The 18620-nt window shown below is 39.4% G+C and overlaps 1 protein-coding gene and 1 non-coding gene across 14 annotated transcripts in view; both read right to left on the bottom strand.

Moving 5' to 3' along the window:
• The window catches only part of Bptf (bromodomain PHD finger transcription factor), a 129659-nt gene that overhangs the window by 89103 nt on the left and 21936 nt on the right, over positions 1 to 18620 (bottom strand). For all 13 annotated transcript variants that reach the window (XM_046427690.2, XM_046427688.2, XM_046427692.2 and 10 more), the window contains exon 2: positions 7987 to 8809. In XM_046427690.2, the coding sequence (XP_046283646.1) occupies positions 7987 to 8809 (823 nt within the window). The remainder of the gene's footprint in view (positions 1 to 7986; positions 8810 to 18620) is intronic.
• Positions 10764 to 10889, bottom strand: LOC124081555 (small Cajal body-specific RNA 23). The gene has a single exon (XR_006848077.1). It is a non-coding gene; the product is annotated as a small Cajal body-specific RNA 23 (non-coding RNA).

Below are 18620 nucleotides of genomic sequence, written 5' to 3'. Positions count from 1 at the left end.
TGAAGGATAAATTCATTACAAGCACAAAGTAGCAAAACAAAGTAAACAATATTGCTAATGCTTTCAAAGATAAGTTGCTTGTTTATCCTTATGTTCTTGGGCGTTTGTTTGTTTATGTTTGTTTGGTGTAGTTGGGCATTATACCTTTATTTTATTTATTTATTTATTTATTTTTATGTGGTACTGAGGATCAAACCCAGGGCCTCGCACTTGCTAGGTGCGTGCTCTACTGCTGAGCCACAACCTCAAGTCCCAACTTGGGCTTATTTATACAGTTTATATAATCAAAATTATCTGTCCTAATTTTAAAGTGACAATATTAATTTTCCTTTTTTGTGTGTGTGTGTCTGTCTGTCTGTCTGGTTCTGGAGTTACAATGCGGTTTCCACGGATGCTCTGCTCCTACAGGTCTACAAAGGCTTTGAACTCACAATTCTCCTATCTCAGCCTCCCAAGCCACTGGGATTATAGGCGTGTACCACAAAATCCGGCTGGAAATAGGGTCTTTGCAGATATAATTACTTACAGGTCTTGAAATGAAATCATCCTTTAACCCAATGACTAGTGTCCTTACTCAAGAAAAACAGAGACACAGAAGCTAGGGTAGTGTGACGATGGAGGCAGAGACTGAAGAGATGCATCTGTCTACAAGCCAAGAAAGACCCAACGATTGCCAGAAGCTAGGAGAGAGGTGTGGAACAGTCTCTCCACAAGCCTCAGAAAGAATCATCCTGTTGACATGTGATTCCAGATTTCTGCCTTCAGCACTGAGGCAGTAAGTTTCCTGTTGTTTTAAACCACGAAGTTGGTGGTGCTTTGTTATAGCAAGGAAACTGCCAAAGTTTTGTACCAAGACACAGAATGCTGCTGTAACACACACCTAAAAATGGGGAATAACTTTGGAAATAGATATTGAAAAGAGGCTGGAAAAACTGACAAACATTTGATAGAAAAGGCCCAGCCTGAGTGAAGAGGTGGAGGTAGGCACGTTGGAATTATGCTGCCAACAAGCCAAGAAATACCTGGGGAACTAGAAGCTGGGAAAGGGGAGAGAGGATCCTTTTCTAGAGCCTACAGAGTGGGTGGGGCCTGGCTAGCACCTGGAGTTTTAGACTTCTAGCCTCCATAAGTATTTAACCATAAATTTCTGTTTTAAGCCACCTTGTTTGTGGAACTTTGTTACAGCAAACTAAGAAACTAATACAGCTAACTAGCAGTTCAGCAATCGAAGAAAAACCAAGTCAAGTGGCCAAGGTAGTACTAGGAGTACGTATTCTGGAATCAGACTGTCTGGGTTCAAATTCTAACTCCATCACTTACAAGTTGTGTGATCTTGTAAATAAATTACTTAAACCTTCTATTCCTTCTCCATCTGCTAAACAAAGTGACAGTTCTAGTGTCAATATGCTGGTTGTTAGGATTAAATAAGTTCAGCTATGTAAAGTGCTCAGAATAGTGTCAATACCTCATGAATAAAATATCAGTTACCATTATTTCCCTATCATTAAAACAACTACAGGTGGGTTGGGTGTTCAAAGTACTTCATGATGCAAGGAGAAGGGTTCAGGAAAAGCAAACTCTAAGAAACAGATAATCCCAGAGGCTTTTAGGTGTTTTAGTTGACTTTTATTTATTGTTTTGGATATGGAAGAGATTTAAGTGTACAAAGTTAGGGACCTGTGCTAAGAGTTTAAATCTGCTAATGGCAAATGAAAGTAACTGAAAAGTTTTTAAACTTATGAGGAAAAGGAGTCTTTACCAAACTGCTGTTTTAAAAAGCATCCAGCTGAGCATAGTGGCCCACACCTGTAATCCCAGCAACTTGGGGGGGCTGATGCAGGAGAATCTCAAGTTTGAGAGCATCATCAATTTAGTGAGATCCTGTCTCAAAAATTCAAAACTTAAAAAGAATAGGGGTGCTCAGTGTGGAGCACCCCTCAATTCAATCCTAAGTACCACGAAAAATAAATCAATAAGGATGGGGCTAGAGTTGTAGTTCAGTGGTAGAATGCTTGCCTTGTACACATGAGGCACTGCATTTGATTCCCAGCACCACATATAAATACACAAATAAAATAAAGGACCATCAACTAAAAAAATTTTTTAATAAATAAATGGATAAATAAAGAAGGACAACAATAATAATTAAAGGTATAACAAATATATCACAAAAGATTATTCCCAGGTTTCTTGCTTCTCTTGATGAGAAGACTGAATGACGAGCAGGTAATGGAGAAACTGAGAAGTTTTTATTTAGATGTGTCATCTTTGAGGTGCCTGTGATGTGGACATATCCAGAAGGTTGCTAGATATACAGAACTGGATATGGCCAGAAGGGATTCAGGCACAGGTCTGATGGCAACCAAAACTATTAAGAAAGTAGCTAGAATGGGAAGTTGTGGGTAGAAAACTGTATGATATTTTTAAATGTAATTCAGTTCATTTGGAAAATTAAAAAACAGAGTTTTAAAAGCTGTGTTCAAGATAATATCATTCAGAATGGAGAGCGAAAGAAGGTAGTAATCTAATCTGGTTCCAATAGCAGAGCAAGGGGCTGTCAGGATGAAAGCAACATTTAAGAAAGATGGGTCATCTTACACAATAAATTAAAACCAGCCTTAAAGTCATTTGCTGAAAACCTCAGCAAATAAGAATTTTTCTTTTATTATATGCAAATAACATTTTAAGGTTTATTAAATAAAAGCAATAAAAAATGGAAATTTTTCTATGACCTGTTAATATTACAATTAAAACATTGTTCACTGACAGAGACTTGTTTTGGGCAGTCACCGCTTACTTTGGTCAACAGGGCCACTGAGATTTATCATTTTAAGTTCCTGGGCTTCCAAGAAAAGCATATACTAAACCTCCACATACTGTAAACTGCCTAGCAATGTATATGGCTTTAAAACTTTCACAGGAGTTCACATATAATCTACTACAAGAGGACAAATAACTTGAAATAGTTTTAATCTGATTTTCATTAAAGATGTATAATCCGGGCTGGAGTAATGACTCGGTGGCAGAGCACTTGCCTAGCATGTGTGAGGCACTAGGTACCATCCTGAACACCAAAACTAATAAATAAAACAAAGGCATTGTGTGCATCTACAACTAAAAAAAAAAAAATTTTAATTAAAAAAAAGATGTATAATCTTCCAGGTTTACTGAAATTATTGACAGAGAACACTTAATTATCCTAACTATGTTAAAGTTTCCTATTTGACTTTACACAGAAAATATTCACTACATCACTGCATGAAAAGAGATATCCTTACTTGTCTGAAATCATCATTCAATTCTGTGCACTTCACTAGGCACCAAGAAAGGCCATTTGACTGGGGGCTCTGTGGCACACGTCTGTGACCCCAGAGACTCAGGGGGCTGAAGCAGGAGGGTCACAAGTTTGAGGCCAGCGTGGGCAACTGAAACCTTATCTCAAGAGAGGATGGGATAGGGGCACAGCTCAGCATACCTCAGGGTTCAAGCTCCAGTACTGAAAAAAGAGAAAGAAAGGCAGGCAGGTGATTTTAAGGACTAATTTTGAGTTTTTAAAACAATTTTATAATGAATAGTTTTATTAGGAAACAAATGAATAATTTTACTGTTCAATTTAGAAGAGTAGAATATTTAACTTCATTAATAATTTACCAAAAATTCATAGACAAGTGCTTAAAAATGTAACAATTTTTATTTTTAATACTAGGGATTGATAAAAAATGTGGAAAAAAGATACTGGGGATTGAACCAAAGGCATTTTACAACCAAGCTACATTCCTAGTCTTTTTATTTTTTGAGACAGGGTCTCACTAAGTTGCTTAAGGCCTTACTAAATTGCCAAGGCTGGCCTCAAACTTGCAATCCTTCTGCCTTACCCTCCTGAGACTCTGGGATTACAGGCATGGCCACCACACCCAGCAAAAGGTGACTTCTTAAGTCCTTTGTGTCACAGTATTTCAAAAGCTCACATTTACTTAACTACCTTCAAAGTAGTACATAGTTTTCTTTCCTACATACTGTTTAATACACTGACAGTGATATATCAAGAAGCAGAATTTTTCTGGAATACTTCACTTACTTTATATTTTCTAAAAGTGCCTTTATTTCTAAATTAAAAGCTCTCAGAAATACTCAGTGGACATATAACAAAAACCACTACAGTAGTCTCCCCCAAGTATAAGCTGTGATTTAAACAGTTAAAACAATGTAAGTTGCAGACTTTTCAAAGTGACCATTTGAAAACTAAATGCAGTATGAAATTAGATATTAAAAATATTCTTGGGGCTGGAGCTGTGGCTCAGTGGTAGAACATTTGCCTGGCATGTGGGAGGCATTGGGTTTGATTCTCAGCACCACATATAAATAAATAAAATAAAGGTCCACTGACAATTAAACAATATTAAAATATCAGCCCCCTCCCCTGCTTATGAACAGGCTCTGAAAAAAACGTCCCGTCCCATCTCCTAATTGCTATAGGATCTTGGACAAGTCCAAGGGCAAGTTATTTAACTCCATCTTTAAAATGCAGAATAACATAGCATCTACATTATTGGACTATGTAAAGATTAATGAAAAAAGTACATAAAATGTTTGGGTCACTGTAAGGCACACATTTACTGCCCAATAAATATTGCTTTGGGCTATTATTATTACTAAATCACCACCCACTAATTCTACTTACAGGTCTTTAAAACTAAGGAAGGCCTCACCACTGCTTACTGTGTAAAAAGCCTTAAAGATGTCAAAGCCTACAAGGACAAAGCACCTTTGGTCACTATATGGCCAAAAGGGGCACCTGTGGAAAAGAAAGAGGCAGGGCTGGGGATGTGGCTCAAGTGGTAGCGTGCTCGCCTAGCATGCGTGAGGCACTGGGTTCGATTCTCAGCACCACATACAAACAAAATGAAGATATTGTGTCCTCCTAAAAATAAATAAATAAATATTAAAAAAAAAAAAAAAGAAAGAAAGAAAGAGGCAGTAAAAATGAACATCCGCAAGGTTGAGGAAGCAGGACAAGACAGAAGAGCACGGGAGCGGAGAAACGCAGCGCAGACTCAGTGAGCACGGCTGGAGGGCTGCAGAGAGGCTGACAAGCACCAGGCTCCCTGATACACAATGTGACTGAATTTTCACTTGTAATGACAATACTGCATTAAACTTCAACCCAAAATGTGGCTCCAGTTATCTCTCCATTGGTAATCACTGTTAACAAAGATTTGTTTCTTTGCTACCATCTCTACAACAAGACACCCCCTCCTCAAAACTAGAAGAAAAACACAAAAGAAAAGGCACAATAAACATAAAACCAAAAACTTGGGCAACAAGAAGGAAAAAAAAATTACACATATTAAAAAGAAACACTAATCCAAACTGAAAGAGACAAAAATATTCATTTAAAAATTGATACATGTAATCCCAACACCTGGGGAGGCTGAGGCAGGAGGATCATCGCCAGTTCAAAGTAAGCCTCAGCAATTTATCGAGGCGCTAGGCAACTCAGTGTCACCTTGTCTCTAGTAAAATACAAAATAAGGCTAGGGATGTGGCTCAGTGAGTGAGTGCCCTTGAGTTCAATCCCTCATACCAAAATAAGAAAAAAGAAATGTTTTCAAACACATAAACTCTCTGGGTGCAATGGCACAGGACCACTATCCCAGCTACTCAGGGGCCAAGGCAGAAGTATTCTATGTTCAATGCCAGCCTGCACATATTAGCAAGAACTATCTCAAAATAAAAAAATTAAAAAGGAGCTGAGGATATAGCTGTGTGGTAGAGTGTCCCTGAGTTCAATCCCCCGGACTATGGGGGTCAGGGGAGACAAACTCCTAAGGACAGGAAAAAGAAGACAGACAACAACAACAAAAAAAAAATTGAAACAGATGGACAAGTGATTACTGCCAAAGTGAAAAGCCAAGAACGCCCAATCCCAAACTAGCCCAATTCACATTCCCAGTCCCTCAAACGGCACTGCACATGCAAAGAAAACTAGGTGAAAGTGGTTAAAGGAGCAGATCCCTAGACCATCTCTCCTTTTTAATCCACTAAAGGTCTTGTCTCCATGGGAGGTAAACATGAGGTTCTCTGGATCAGGAGACACCATACTCAGGTGAACAAAGGTACTGGTTAGAAAATTAGGCTTTAAGGGCAACAGAAAATGCTACATGCACCATAAATGCAGACTGCTTTCTTTCACCACTCAGCTACCAGAATGCCATCAGTCACACCTGCCTGCACCAACTAGCACACTGGAAGAGGCTCTCTGGGCCACCAACCAGAGAAAGCTAAGGATATAGACACCAATAAAAGGAACTGAGAAAGTCACCACATGGTTAAACCCAAAATTGTTAAGTCCCAACCACTTGTTCAGCGCTTCCCCAATTAGCTATGTAGTTCTACCATGTTAATCAGAAGGAGAAATCATCTATTTTTTATCCTTAGATATCTGAGGATGGAAGAGATACACCAAATCAACAATAGAAAGAAGCGATTTAGAAGAAATGGATTAAACAAAGGCATGCAAAGTGGTGCATGCCTGTAATCCCAGCGGCTCAGGTGGCTGTGACAGGAGGACTACAAGTTCTAAGCCAGCCTCAGCAATGGTGAGGCACTTAGCAACTCAGTGAGACCCTGTCTACATAAAATATACAATAGGGCTGGGGATGTGGCTCAGTGCCATTCATCCTCTGGCACCTCCTCAAGAGGTGGCTTCACACATTCCAAATGGTATACGGCTGAACATGTCTCGCAGCAAAGCAAATCCCCAACTCAGGTTGAGTGCCCTGAGTTCAGTCCCCAGGACAAACAGAAAAGAAAAACAGGACTGATATATTTCCAAATAGGAAGATTCTAAGAACAAAAGCGCTCTTAAAATAAAAACATGGAAAAACATGGTAGCAGAAAAGAGAAACCAAATAGTAGGACTGGGAGAACAATGTAAGAAAATCTTCTAGAAATACTGATCAACACACAAACCCCAAGGAGGGGACAGGAAAAAAAAAAAGAGAGAAACTGAAAAGAAAAAAAAATCAGAAAAGCAGTCCAACGTTCAATGCAATAATAAATCAAGGCAAACACAACAGGGAAAAGGAGAGGAAGTCATCAGGAGACCTCTCAGAACCAAGGACATCAATGTGGGTGGAAAATGCCCACAAAGCATCCACTGGATGAACACAGACCCACACAAGGGCACATCACTGCACGCCTGCAGAACTCGGGCAGAGAAGATTCCATAGCCTCCAGCTAAGTCCAAACCAGTCACCCACTAAAAGATCAAGAATCAAAATGGGTTCAGATTTTTCCACAGCAAAACTGATGGAGTTTAGGTTCTCCCCTCCATGTCCTGCTCTGACATTCATTTCATTCCATCACAGATTTTCAGATCTCACCTATTCCTGAGAACTGGAAGGCTTTGTAGACTTCACAAGCCCCAAACTCAACCACACCCAATGCCCTGAGAAAACCCACCAGTGTTTTCCTGACCTTGCCTATCAAAACCCAAAAGAGCTCTTGAACTCACAGAGACCTGAAGCCAGTTTATGACCCCGGTCTGCTGGGGTATCTCCTCCTGGGAGACTGCAACAGCAATGGCAAAGCTGACCTTTCCCTAGACAGTGAGGCTTGCTCATGCTGTTCCATTTTACACAAATATGGTAAAAATAAGAGAGAGAGAGCCAGAAAAGAATCCTACCAACAAAATTAGGGTACAAATTACTTCCAGAGGCCCCAAGGAAGGCCTACAGTGGCATTCCACCCAGGAACATTCTATTTCCAAGCCTGGGCTTCTAAAACAATGGTAAGCATTTTGTAACTTTATATACTCCTCTTTATAATTTTCAATTGTGTTAATGCACTTCAACTACAAATGAACTACAACTCACTGTTTACAAAAGTTTAGACCACATCAGCAGTATAACCCTGCTACATCAATGATGAAAGAAAATGGTTTAATTTTGAATACATATAAAAGTTACAACCAGATTTACTTACATTATGAGTCTTCGGTTTAAGAACCAGTATTTCCTCCGGCTTCTGTCATATCCAATAGGTTCGTGTCGAATATATGGTTTATTTTTTTGGATTTCAGCAACACAGTCAGTCACACCAGGCACCTTGTGTGCTACACACACTTCACACTGCCATTCATCCTCTGGCACCTCCTCAAGAGGTGGCTTCACACATTCCAAATGGTATACGGCTGAACACGTCTCGCAGCAAAGCAAATCCCCAAGTTTGTGACAAACCCTACAATGGTCATCATACTGGATCACCCCTTCAGACATCAACTCCTCACGAGCAATATTTGTCGTAAGAAACTGATCGACTAGAAACTGCAGAACTTTGATTTTATTCTCTACTGGTCCGTAAGGATAGTCCTCGGCTTCTTGGTAAGGAAGAACATGATGGTACTCCTTATCACTCTCACAGTACACACGCAGCACCTCCGGCCACGTCATCCCGTCTATGAAATACAGCGTGGAATTGACGCTATCTTTCAGATCAGCAGGTCCAAAGGTAGTATTGGAAGTGTCTTCTTCACGCAGAACGGCTTTCAAAAGCACAACGTGCATCTCTGCCATGAGTGTACACTGCTCTTGGCTCACCAGAGCAGCACAAAAGTCCTCAAAGCGAAAAGGAGATAATCTTAAAACAGTGCCAAAGTTCCGCAGTACCTCATAAATGGCAATAACATTCATTATATGCTCATTAGGCACCATTAAATCCTCAGAGGACTTGGGAAATTCAAGGGGTGGGATGTCTTTTTCTTCTAATATTGGAGAACGAGGCCGATGTACTCTTGGTTTTCGCCTACCTGTAAATAAAGAAACAGTATCATTATAAATTAGTACATCACTTCTACAAATTTTGGGTTCTCCAATTTTTCCTCTTTGAACACATACCTCAAAAAATAGATAAGTATGCTTCTATTACATCACCAATTCTCAATATACCAAGAATAGGGTTTGGGGGTGGAGCTCAGTGTCATAGAACTTGCCTAGCATCCACGAGGCCCTGGGTTCAATCCCAGCATCAACAATAATAAGAATACCAGGAAGCTCTAATTTTAGCTCTCATTCTTAAGTCTATAGAAAATCTAAATTAACTTTCTCACTACATTCCAAATCATACACAAAAAAAATATTTAATTATAGCTGGGAATCATGGCTCATGCCTATAATCCCAGAGGCTCAGGAGGCCAAGGCAGGAGAATCAAAGTTCAAAGCCAGCCTCAGAATCGGCAAGGCGCTAAGCAACTCAGCGAGACCCTGTCTCTAAAACAAATACAAAATAGGGCTGGGGATGTGGCTCAGTGGTCGAAGTGTCCCTGAGTTCAATCCCCAGTACCAAAAAATAAATAAATAAATTCAATTATAATCAGTTCTCAATTACCTAGAGGGATTAACTGGTTTATAGTAAAAATAAATGTTACTTGTGAAAGATACTTTTTACTCTTTATATGAGAGCATAAAGAAAAAACATCTACAGATAAGATGACAAGCATATGGGGCCAGGGTTGTGGCTCAGTGGTGGAGTGCTTGCCTAGCATGTGTGAGACACTGGGTTCAATTCTCAGCTCTGCATATAAATAAATGAATAAAATAAAGGTCCATCACATCTAAAAAAAAAAAAAAGATGACAAGAGTAGGGGACAATAGAGCTCACATAGCATCAGATGCAAAACAGAAACCCCCCTCAACCTGAAGCAAGTTCACTATGTAGACTGCCAGAAGTCCTTCCTGACAGGAGTCCCAAAGTGAAGCACAGCCTCAGGGCAGAGGCAGAAAGGAAAGTAGAAAGGAAGAAGCCAGAAGAGGACTTCCAATATTGGGAGGAAAAAATATCTTGTCTAGGGACAGGCAGTTAAGGAATCAGTTAACTTTTAGTCACCCAGTCCCCAATTTATGAGATGTGAGGCCCAGCCATATATAGGTATATCAATGTATCACTATATACAATGGAGAGATTAGTCTGTGACATATATATATGTATTTTATGTAAGCCTCTGAACATGTCTGTGAAATATTACAATCAGCCCTGCTTTATAAATGTGAAAACTCATTAAAAGTAACAAGTTATTCCTAAATTACTGCCTGTATTATTACAATTGTTTTATTGTTTACTTATTTATCTTAGAGTACTGGTTATTGAACCCAACACTAGTTACTGAACCCAGTGCTCCAACACTGAAATATATCCCCGTCTTTTTTTCTTTTTAAGACAAGGGTCACACTAAGTTGCTAAGGTTGGCCTCAAACTTGGGATCCTCCTGCCTCAGACTCCCAAGTCACTGGGATTACACGTGTGAGCCACCACAACTAGCTACTTCTTCTTGTTACTATACTTTCTGAGGAATGGTAAACATATTCCTAATTTTCAGGAGTAATTTTAAAGACATCAATTAACATTAAATTCATTCTTGTACAATTAAGTTTTATGGTTTATAAAACCTAAACTTTTGTGGAGTTTTTCTTTTTAACCTAAGTATGCATCAGTAAATGAATTATGATGACCTACACAAGGAAATCAAATCTAGCAGCTGAAAAACATAAGGTAAATTTCCCACATGCCAAAACAAAACGATCTTCTATTTTTTATTTTTTGGAACTGAGGATTGAAGGCAGGGCAGCTCTACAAATGAGCAACATCCTCTACCCTTTTTATTTTGAGACAGGGTCTCCCTAAATTGCCAAGACTGGCCTCAAACTCTCAAAGCCAAGTAGCTGGGATTACAGATGTGTTCCACTGCACCCAGCACTAGTTTAACTTGTTGTACTGGAAACCGTGGTGTCCTGTGCCCACTTAGACAGGATACCCCCAAACCAGTCCCATTTCTCTTGCTCAGAGGGTAGGTCAGGACCACCATATGGAGAGGACCCAGCCCTGGTGAGCAGCTGTGAATGAGTGTGAATATCTGTGAATAAATGGAAGAAACAAACAGTTACAAAAAAAATTAGTAGAACGATGTCATCTGAGTAAACAGGGACAGGGAAGAAAAGAAGATAGGAACAATGATAGAATATTTGTCTATGGAGGTCACATAAGAATCTTTTTTTTTTGGGGGGGGGGGCAATGCTGGGGATTAAACCCAGAGGCACTTTATCACTGAGCCATATCCCCAGTCCTTTTTATTTTTTATTTGGAGACAGGGTCTCACTAAGTTGCTTAGGGCCTCAAACTTGTGATCTTCCTGCCTCAGCCTCCCAAGTCACTGGGATTATGGGTATGTGCCATCATGCCCAGCAGACTCATTTAAAAGTATTTGTTTATAGGAAGAAATGTGGGACAGGAAAAGAACAAAGATTAATTTTTTAACCTTTTTATATGTTTTTAAATATCTCATGGATGTATTTTATAATAGTTTAAAAGAAAATACTGGGCAATATTTATGTAAATGACTAAGAATATTAATTTAATGTTCAGGTGCTAGAGATGTAGAGCTCATTGGTACAGTGCATGCCAACCATCCACAAGCCCTGGGTTTGATCTCCAGAACCATAAAAAAGGGAAAGGAAAAAAAAAGGAGCATTAATGTTTAAATCAATAAAATGTTCCTAATAATGACTACTGATAATCCTGTATGAATATAAATATAAGGTGGATTACATCAAATCAAAGATTCAGGCTTATAGAACTGAGCATGGATCACAGGGAATAAAAGACAGAACATAAAATTAAACCACTTAAGGCTCTCCACTCCTGATAATCAGCAAGTGAAGTCATTTTGACTACTCACAGAAGTATATTTTTTCCCCGTAGCAACACACAGAAATATATTTTTAAATATCAGTTGGGGTTGTGGCTCAGCAGTAGAGAACTCGCCCAGCATGTGCGAGGCCCTGGGTTCGATCCTCAGCACCACATAAAAATAAATAAAGGTACTGTGTCCAACTACAACTAAAATAAATAAATAAATAAATATTTTTTAAAAAAATGGGACTGGGATTGTGGCTCAGTGGCAGAGTACTTGCGTCGCATGTAAGAGGCACTGGGTTCAATCCTCAGCACCATATAAAAATAAAGAAATAAATAAATAATATTGTGTCCATCTACAACCAATATTTTTTAATTAATTAATTAACTAATACCAGTAAGTGTTAATCTAATTATATTTTTCTCTTAATTTAAAAAAAAATTGAATTCAGAGCCAGGTTCAGCAACTTAGTGAGGCCCTAAGCAACTTACTGAGACCAGACTCAAAATAAAAAATAAGTAAGGCTGGGGATGTGGTTCAGTGGTTAAAGGCACCTGGGTTCAATCCCTGGTATTTAAAAAAAAAAAAAAAAAATTACCTCCACCTCACTAGTTAACAGGAAAAGGCAAGTAAAACGCAATAAACACGAGATACGGCTTCATACTCGCCAAGGAACAAAAATTTTAAAGTAACAACCAAATAAACTATTGGGAAGGACACAGAACACCAGAAACATCAGTAAACTACCAGTTTATATTATCAAGTGGTATCACAATTCTAGCTAATCAGGTGTAAGCCTTATATATAACCCGGAGAAAACAGCCTGCAAACTTGTTTGCTCATGATCACAGTAGGAAACACATTTCACATCTTAATCCAGTGTAAATACCACTGAAAACCAAAGTTCTACAAAACACTACTTATTTATTTTTGCATTACTTGAAACCAAACCCAGGACTTCACACTTGCTAGACAAGCTTTCTACAACAGAGCTACATCCTGAGGTACTTTTTTTTTTGGCGGGGAGACAGTCTTGCAAAATTGCCCAGGCTGGCTTCCAACATGCAATCTTCCTGCCTCAGCTTCCCAAATAGTTGGTATTAGAGAGTGTGCCAGCCAGAATTACAGGCATGACACCACCCCCGGCTTCCTATATGCCTTACAATAATCTCTTCTCTCCTAGCCTACTCCTCCATTACTTTTTTTAATGTATTTTTAGTTGCAGTTGGACACAATACCTTTATTTTATTTATTTTTTATGTGGTGCTGAGAATCAAACCCAGGGTTTCGCACGTGCTAGGTGAGAGCTCTACAACTAAGCCACAGCCCTAGCCCCTCCATTACTTTTTATTTATTTATTTATTTGTTTGTTTGTTTGTTTGTTTTTCAGTTTTCGGAGGACACAACATCTTTATTTTTTATTTTATGTGTTGCTGAGGCTCGAACCCACAGCCCCGCGCATACCCGACGAGCGCGTTACCGCTTGAGCCACATCCCCAGCCCCCCTCCATTACTTTTTATTTTATTTTTTTTTTCTGTAGTTGTAGATGGGCAGCATGCCTTTATTTTACTCATTTATCTCTGTGTGATGCTAAGGATTGAACCCAGGGCCTCACACCTGCTAAGCAAGCCCTCTGCCACTGGGCTACAGCCCCAGCCCTACTTTTTTAAAAAGCTGGTTGCAGCCCACTGTTTGAAAAATACCTTTGTAGAAAGTATCCTTCCGCACGCACACGCAGAAAGTTTTGATATTTATAAACCAAAGAAACAACCAAGCTGAAAACAATCAAAATGTCCACCAGCAAGAAAATGGTTAAAATGTGGCACATTCATTTGCTAGAATACTATTGAGCAGTCCTGAGGGCTTTAGTGCTACATATATCAACATGGATCAATCTTAAAGACATTGAAACAAAAGGCGCAACAATTTAAAACCATGTAAATAGTTTTTCTACTGCTTGTGGATGAATACATAGATGACCTGGTAGCTAACAACACCACTAGAATATAATCTCCTCAAAGGTTGAGAGTTTTATGTTGTTTATATTAAAAAGTGTTGTGCCTGGCGTGACGCCACACGCCTGTAATCCCAGCTCCTCGGAGGCTGAGTCGGGAGGATCAAAGCCAGTCTCAGCAATGGCGAGGCCCTAAGCAACTCTGGGAGACCCTGTCTCTAACTAAAATACAACAAGAACAAAAAAGTGCTGGGGTATGGCTCAGTGGCTGAATGCCCCTGGGTTCAATCCCAAGTACATTAAAAAAATAAATAAAAAAAAGTGTCACATAATTTATATTACTTAATAAACATTGAAAGAATCAGTAGTTTTGAAGTGTTAGTCCATAATTATACAAAAATGGTGCCTTTACATTGCTTGCAAATGTTAGAAATGTGTTTTGACTTCTCTGTAAGGAAATAAAGGACTATGTAAGAAACCCTAGAACATGGGGACCACTGGAGGGCTGACTGATTAAAATAGATAAAAGATGGAGTCTGAGAATCTGAATCTGACAATTTTCAGGATATTAAGTGTGCTGTTCTGGGGACTACGCTTTTTTTTTTTTTAAGTGCCGAGGATGGAATCCCAGGGCCTTGGCCATGCCAGGCAAGCTATGTGCTCTACCACTGAGCCACACCCCCAGCCCAGGGGACCCCACTTTGAAAATCAACTATGACATAGAAAGTTTATTCTCCCTTGAGATCCAGATGTGTAAAAATCAATAAACATTAGCTGAAATTCCAGGAGTTCCCTTCAAGCCTTGCTACTCAAAATGATGTTGAGACAGATTCAGAATTTCAGGCCCCACACAAGTCTACTAATTGGATCTGGTTTCTCAAAATTTTCAGGTGATTCATGCACTCATTAAAGTTTGAGAAGTTGCCTTAAAACAATCCTTCCTAAGACTGCAGTAGAGATGCTGCGAAGTCATCCTTTAAGCATTCTCCGAATACAACCCAAATTTATACAACCCAGGAGCAGCTTAGCAAACTGTATTTCCATCTTTCTCCCCAGATAATTCTGATGTGCAGCCAAATTTGAAAACTGCAGCTTTAAAGAAATTGGATATTCCTCATACCAAGAAAATGTAGGGCTTTCGTGGAAACTCAAGCAAGGGAAGGAAAAAGTTGCCCCAGGAGGCAAGATTAGGAAAAGACAGATGTAAAAGGAAGTTGAAGTTTAATCAAAGACCTTAATAAGCCTACCCCAAAAAAGGAAGGAATGGGGTCTGCCTGAAAGAGAACCAAAGAGTAACAACTTATCAATGAATTTCCAGCACAGTCTTGGTTGAGGGAGTGAACCTCAGCCTGAATGGCAAGACTCTGAACCACCTACCAAGTTATTATTTTGTTGTTGTTGTTGTTGTTGTTGATGGACCTTTACTTCATTAATATATATGTGGTACTGAGAATCGAACCCAGCGCTACACACATGCTAGGCGAGTGCTTTACCACTGAGCCACAGCCCCAACCTCAGGTTATTATTTTAATAGAGGAATTCTGTTGCTATGCACAGATGCTTTAATTTAAAGGACCTAGCCGTTCTTGGGGCAAAACTGTCTGCAGTTTTGAATTCTGTAACAGAAAAGTCTCTCACTGGGATGCCCTCTTAGAACTCTAGATGAACTTGCTGTAAGTGCTCATCATGTGTTAACTGCCGCAGGGAATGTTCTACATACCTGAGTTTTTAAAATATGCACTGTTGTCACAATCTGTATTTGTTTAATTAATTTCTCAATTTTTAAAATCAAAACACCCTATGAGGTGTGTGTGTGTGTGTGTTTTGTTTTGTTTCTGGTACCAGGAATTGAACCAGGGGTGTTTAACCACCGAGCCACATTACCCCAGCCCTTTTATTTATTTTAAGACAGGGTCTCACTAAATTGCTTAGAACCTTGCTAAGCTGCTAAGGGTAGCCTCCAATTTGTGATCCGCCCACCTCAGCCTCCCAAGCTGCTGAGATTACAGTGTGACCCACCACACTCAATCTGTCTATACAGTTTAAATAGATACTGCCTTACTTTGCTAAAGTTTTGAGAAACCTAAGGCATTTTCCAAAGCCCCACTCAAATGTTACTTCCACTGAAGAAAGAGCATCATCAGTTGGAGGCCAGCCTTAGCAACTGGTGAAACCTATCTAAAAAGAAAAAACAGCTGGGTATGTGGTTCAGTGGTAGAGCTCTTCTGAGTTCAATCCCCAGTACCAAAAACAAAAGTGCGTCACCTCCATGGTCTGTGCTACCGTACACCTGCTGGCACTGTGCTTCTTTGACCAGAAGGGACAGCCCTCCATCGTGGCATCAACACATTTTATTACAATTGTTCATGTGCCCTGAGTTCATTTGTTAACTTCTTTAGAACAAAGATTGTGACTTCAGTATTGCAGAAGTAAACAATATGTGTTGAACTAGTGACACCCATGAACAAAATGCTTGCAGAGGGTGGAGATCTAGGAATGAAGTCATGCCAGGGTTAACTGCCAGAAGTTACTGATGATTCTTCAGAGTCAACACCTAAATTTTTATTTTTAATTCTGAAAGGAATAATTTTACTTCAAAACTTCATAAGAATTCTAAATGTAATGTGTGTTTCTAAAGGGGAAATAATATAATATGCTCCCCTATTTCTAACTGGTATTTACAGGTAGAGGGACAACTCAGCATTGCTAAATAGGGACGAGGAAATTGCACATTCAGCATAAATTAATGCATTACATGTAATAAAATCTAATTCTCTAGTCTACACTTATACATACATAAGCCATGATTGGCATAGCAAAATTAAATAATCTGCAAGAATTTAATAGTCATCTTTAAAATATTATGAAACCAGCCAAGCACCATGATGCATGTTTGTTGTAATCTGAGAGACTCAGGAAGCTAAGACACAAGGATCTAAAATTCAAGGCCAAACCCAGAAATTTAGCAAGATCCAGTCTCAAAATAAAAAAATAAAAAGGACTGGGGATGTAGCTCAGGGGTAAAGTGCCCCTTAATTCAATCCCTAGTACCAAAAAGTTAAAATAAAATTAAATACACACACACACACACACACAGCCAGTCCCTTGTTTCATACGCACGCATGCACACGTGTACAAGGGACTGGCAGTATAGCTCAGTGGTAAAGAGCCTTAGCATGCATGAAGCCCTGGGTTCGATCTCCAGAAGAAAGGAAAGAAGACAATGAATTGCCAAACATACCAAGACTTTACCCTTTGATCTGCAATACTGTCCCAATCCAGCATAAGGCTACTTACTCACAAGGCACATTCCATCTGCCCCCATGCCCTATCCTTTCATGCCAGTAATAACACAAAAGCTGCTAGCTTTCAGAGTGCCTTCTATATGCTAGGAATTATGCTGGGCACTTTTAAATACATTATCTCACTTTATCCTCAGATAAACTCCGTGAAGTAGGTAATATTATTACTTCCTTTCAAAGATGCTTATAGAGGCTAAATGCCTTGTCTAAGGTAAGAGCCCATACCAGAGTTATAACTAAAACACAAACCCACCTGTCTCCTATGTTTATGCTCTTTACTACATTGTCCTTTCTCTCCTAGTGTTTAAAAAAAACACTTAGCCAAGTGTGGTAGCACACATCTGCAATCCCAAATCCCAGCAACTTGGGAGGTTAAGGCAGGAGGATCACAAATTCGAGGATAGCCTTAACAACTGAGTGATACCCTATCTCAAAATTTTAAAAAGGGCTGGGGATGTAGATCAGTGGTAAAGCACCCCTGGGTTTCATCCCTAGTACCAAAAAAGGTGGGGGTAGGGGGGCTTCAAAGGAAGAAATTTGGCTGATACTATCTTTATCAAGTGACCAAACCGATCACCATCAATAACAGGACAAATTAATGGTGTGCCTCCTTATGAGGTGTGCTGGGAACACAGCACCTACAGAGTTTTCCTGCCAAAGGTATATAAACTGAATCCATGCATGTAGAAAACAACCAGACAAATCCCAATGGTCAGACATTTAATAAGACATTGGATGGACAACTAGAAAATGTCACTGTCACAAAGAAACTTGCCTGCAGAAGGTGAAAGAACTGCTTTAAATTAAAAGGCACTAAAGAGATGTCAACTATATGCAAAACATGATCCTTGAGTGAATTCTGAATGGAGGAGGGAGGTAAAATGGCAGTAAGGGCACCTAGGGAAATTTGAAATGAAATATATCATTATATAAAGTTTGAGAACATGAATTATTTGGAGGTGAAGAGTCATGATATCTGCAATTTACTATCAAATTGTTGAACAAAAAGAACATTTAAAAATTCAAGACAGCACACACACAAAGGTGACAAAAATGCTTAAAAATTGGTGAACCCAAGTGAAGGATGCACGGGGCATTTGTCGTGCTACCCTCAGTTTTTCTTCATGTTTGAAACTGTGTGTGTTATAAATAAAAATTTCAGGCCAGGCATTGTGGTGCACGCCTGTAATCCCAGCAGCTCAAGAGGCTGAGGCGGGAGGATCGTGAGATCAAAGCCACATTCAGCAAAAGTGAGGTGCTAAGCAACTCAGTGAGACCCTGTATCTAAATAAAATACAAAATAAGGCTGAGGAGGTGGCTCAGTGGTCTAGTGCCCCTGAGTTCAATTCCCAGTACAAAAAAAAAAAAAGAAAGAAAGAAAGAAAGAAATGGTGAGTAGCTGAGCTGGGGTAAATTAAAAAGCAAAACAGTAGCTGGATGCAGTGGTGCACATCTCTAATCCCAGTGACTTGGGAGGCTGAGGCAAGAGGATCACAAGTTCAAGGCCAGCCTCAGCCATTTAGCAAGCCCCTATGCAACTTAGCACGATCCCTTCTCAAAATAAAAATGGCTGAGGATAAGGCTCAATGCCCCTAGGTTCAACCTCCAGAACCAAAAAAAAAAAAAAAAAAAAAGCAAAAGACTATTTTTCCTCTTAAGCTTTTTAAAGTATGT

Source organism: Marmota monax, unplaced genomic scaffold, assembly GCF_021218885.2.
Source record: "Marmota monax isolate L192 unplaced genomic scaffold, Marmota_monax_Labrador192_F-V1.1 WCK01_AAM20220418_F8-fsc00285, whole genome shotgun sequence".
Lineage (NCBI taxonomy): Eukaryota > Metazoa > Chordata > Mammalia > Rodentia > Sciuridae > Marmota > Marmota monax.
This window is presented reverse-complemented; position numbering and strand designations above follow the sequence as displayed.